Consider the following 1,492-nt stretch of genomic DNA (forward strand, 5'->3'; position numbering starts at 1 on the left):
AAATACCTAATTGTATTGTACCACCCTTCTCGTGATGATGTGAAATGATACAATGCCCACATGATGAGATGAAGCGAGGTGGATGACTTAGGCTTTGTGACATAGTGTTAGGCTACGCCTGACCTTCTGACCTTAAGTCAGAAGAAGGATCTACTACTTCAGGACTGAGGTTGACTGCGGGTCCCTGAAACGAAACCGTGGAGAGCGGAACCGCCTCTAAGGGGGCACTTCTGGACTGAGTTTCTGGTCAAGCAGAACATTTACAGGGACACAGAAGTTATCCCGGTCTCTGTTTGCTGTGTGGCACCTGGGCTGGAGCAGCTCCTTCTCTGGCCTAGTAGGGTGTTTCCAGAGACCCGACACCAGGGCCCTCCTTCCCTGCTGCATGTGGCTGCGCGGGGAGCCTGGCCCGCAGGTCTGTGGCACTGCGGAGAGGCGCACTGGCAGGCTGCCGGTGCCCCGGTGAGCTCCCTGGCCCACAGCGGGTGCGGCATCTGACCGACGCCAAGCACGGCTGTGTTTCTCTTACACTTTTTAAATACCCTGTGGTCGGCCTGTGAGTTTGCTCCTTGGTGCACAGCTTTGTTTGCTCTTTAAAAAAAAATTATTTTTCTGTTTTCTTATTTGAACTTAGTAGCCAGAGTCATTCAATTACTGGAATATACTTGGCAAAAGAGCAAAAAAAAAAAAAAAAAAAAAAGGTGATGTTTTGGCTATTAGAAGAAAATGGTGAAAAGTGGGGGGCAAAGATGAACCCAGGCAATCTTAGAAAATTCGACAAGGAACTGTGACTTACTAAATCATCTAACACATGTCAAAGTGTGTCCTACAAGACTTTTTATCCCCTTCTGAATGATGGCCGACTTTCCTTTTGAATGTTGTTTGGTTTTGATTGACAGCTGGGATAGACTGGAACAGCGAGGGGGGAATGGGTGAAACCACCCTCCCAGGGCAAACCGTAGGGTTTTTTTGTTTTTGTGTTTTTAAATCTTGAAAAACCAGGAAGGACAGAGGACAATGAAAAGAAAAGAAGAAGAAATTGTTGCTCCCCTCACATACATAGCTCTTACTTTTTTAATTACTCATTTGGCAAGTATCTATATTCCTTTGCCTAGAGGCAGTGACGTTTGCATCCAATCCTTTAATGCAGGACGTTAAGGAAACAATGGCTGGTCAGAGCCCTGGCTAAAGAGGATGAAAGAATCTTTGGGTTTGCAGGAGTGCCTTCCTGTGGCCTCATTCTGCTCCAGCCCGGGTGAGGTGGCCCTGTCCAGGCCTGCTCAATTCTTTCTTTTGTTCCACTTTAAAGATCTTTATAACCCAGTCTCTGGGTCCGTTAGGCCAGAAGAAGGTGAAAGCTAAGCCTCACAGCGGGACAGGATTGCTCAGATTGTGCAGAGCTATTAAATCCTCAGCCATTCGGAAGTAGGGACTGTTGTTTTTAACACAGGAGAAACCTAATTATCCAAGTGAATGGGGCCCTCATGGGTGG

The 1,492-nt window shown here is 47.1% G+C and overlaps 1 protein-coding gene across 1 annotated transcript in view; it reads right to left on the reverse strand.

Moving 5' to 3' along the window:
• Window positions 1-216: 216 nt before the first annotated feature.
• Window positions 217-1,492, reverse strand: part of LOC115305129 (F-box/WD repeat-containing protein 2-like) — a 43,191-nt gene continuing 41,915 nt past the window's right edge. The window contains 1 exon segment of the mRNA XM_029955455.1: window positions 217-494. Within this exon segment, the coding sequence (XP_029811315.1) occupies window positions 217-494 (278 nt within the window).

This window comes from Suricata suricatta, chromosome 10, assembly GCF_006229205.1.
Source record: "Suricata suricatta isolate VVHF042 chromosome 10, meerkat_22Aug2017_6uvM2_HiC, whole genome shotgun sequence".
In the NCBI taxonomy this organism is placed as follows: Eukaryota; Metazoa; Chordata; class Mammalia; order Carnivora; family Herpestidae; genus Suricata; species Suricata suricatta.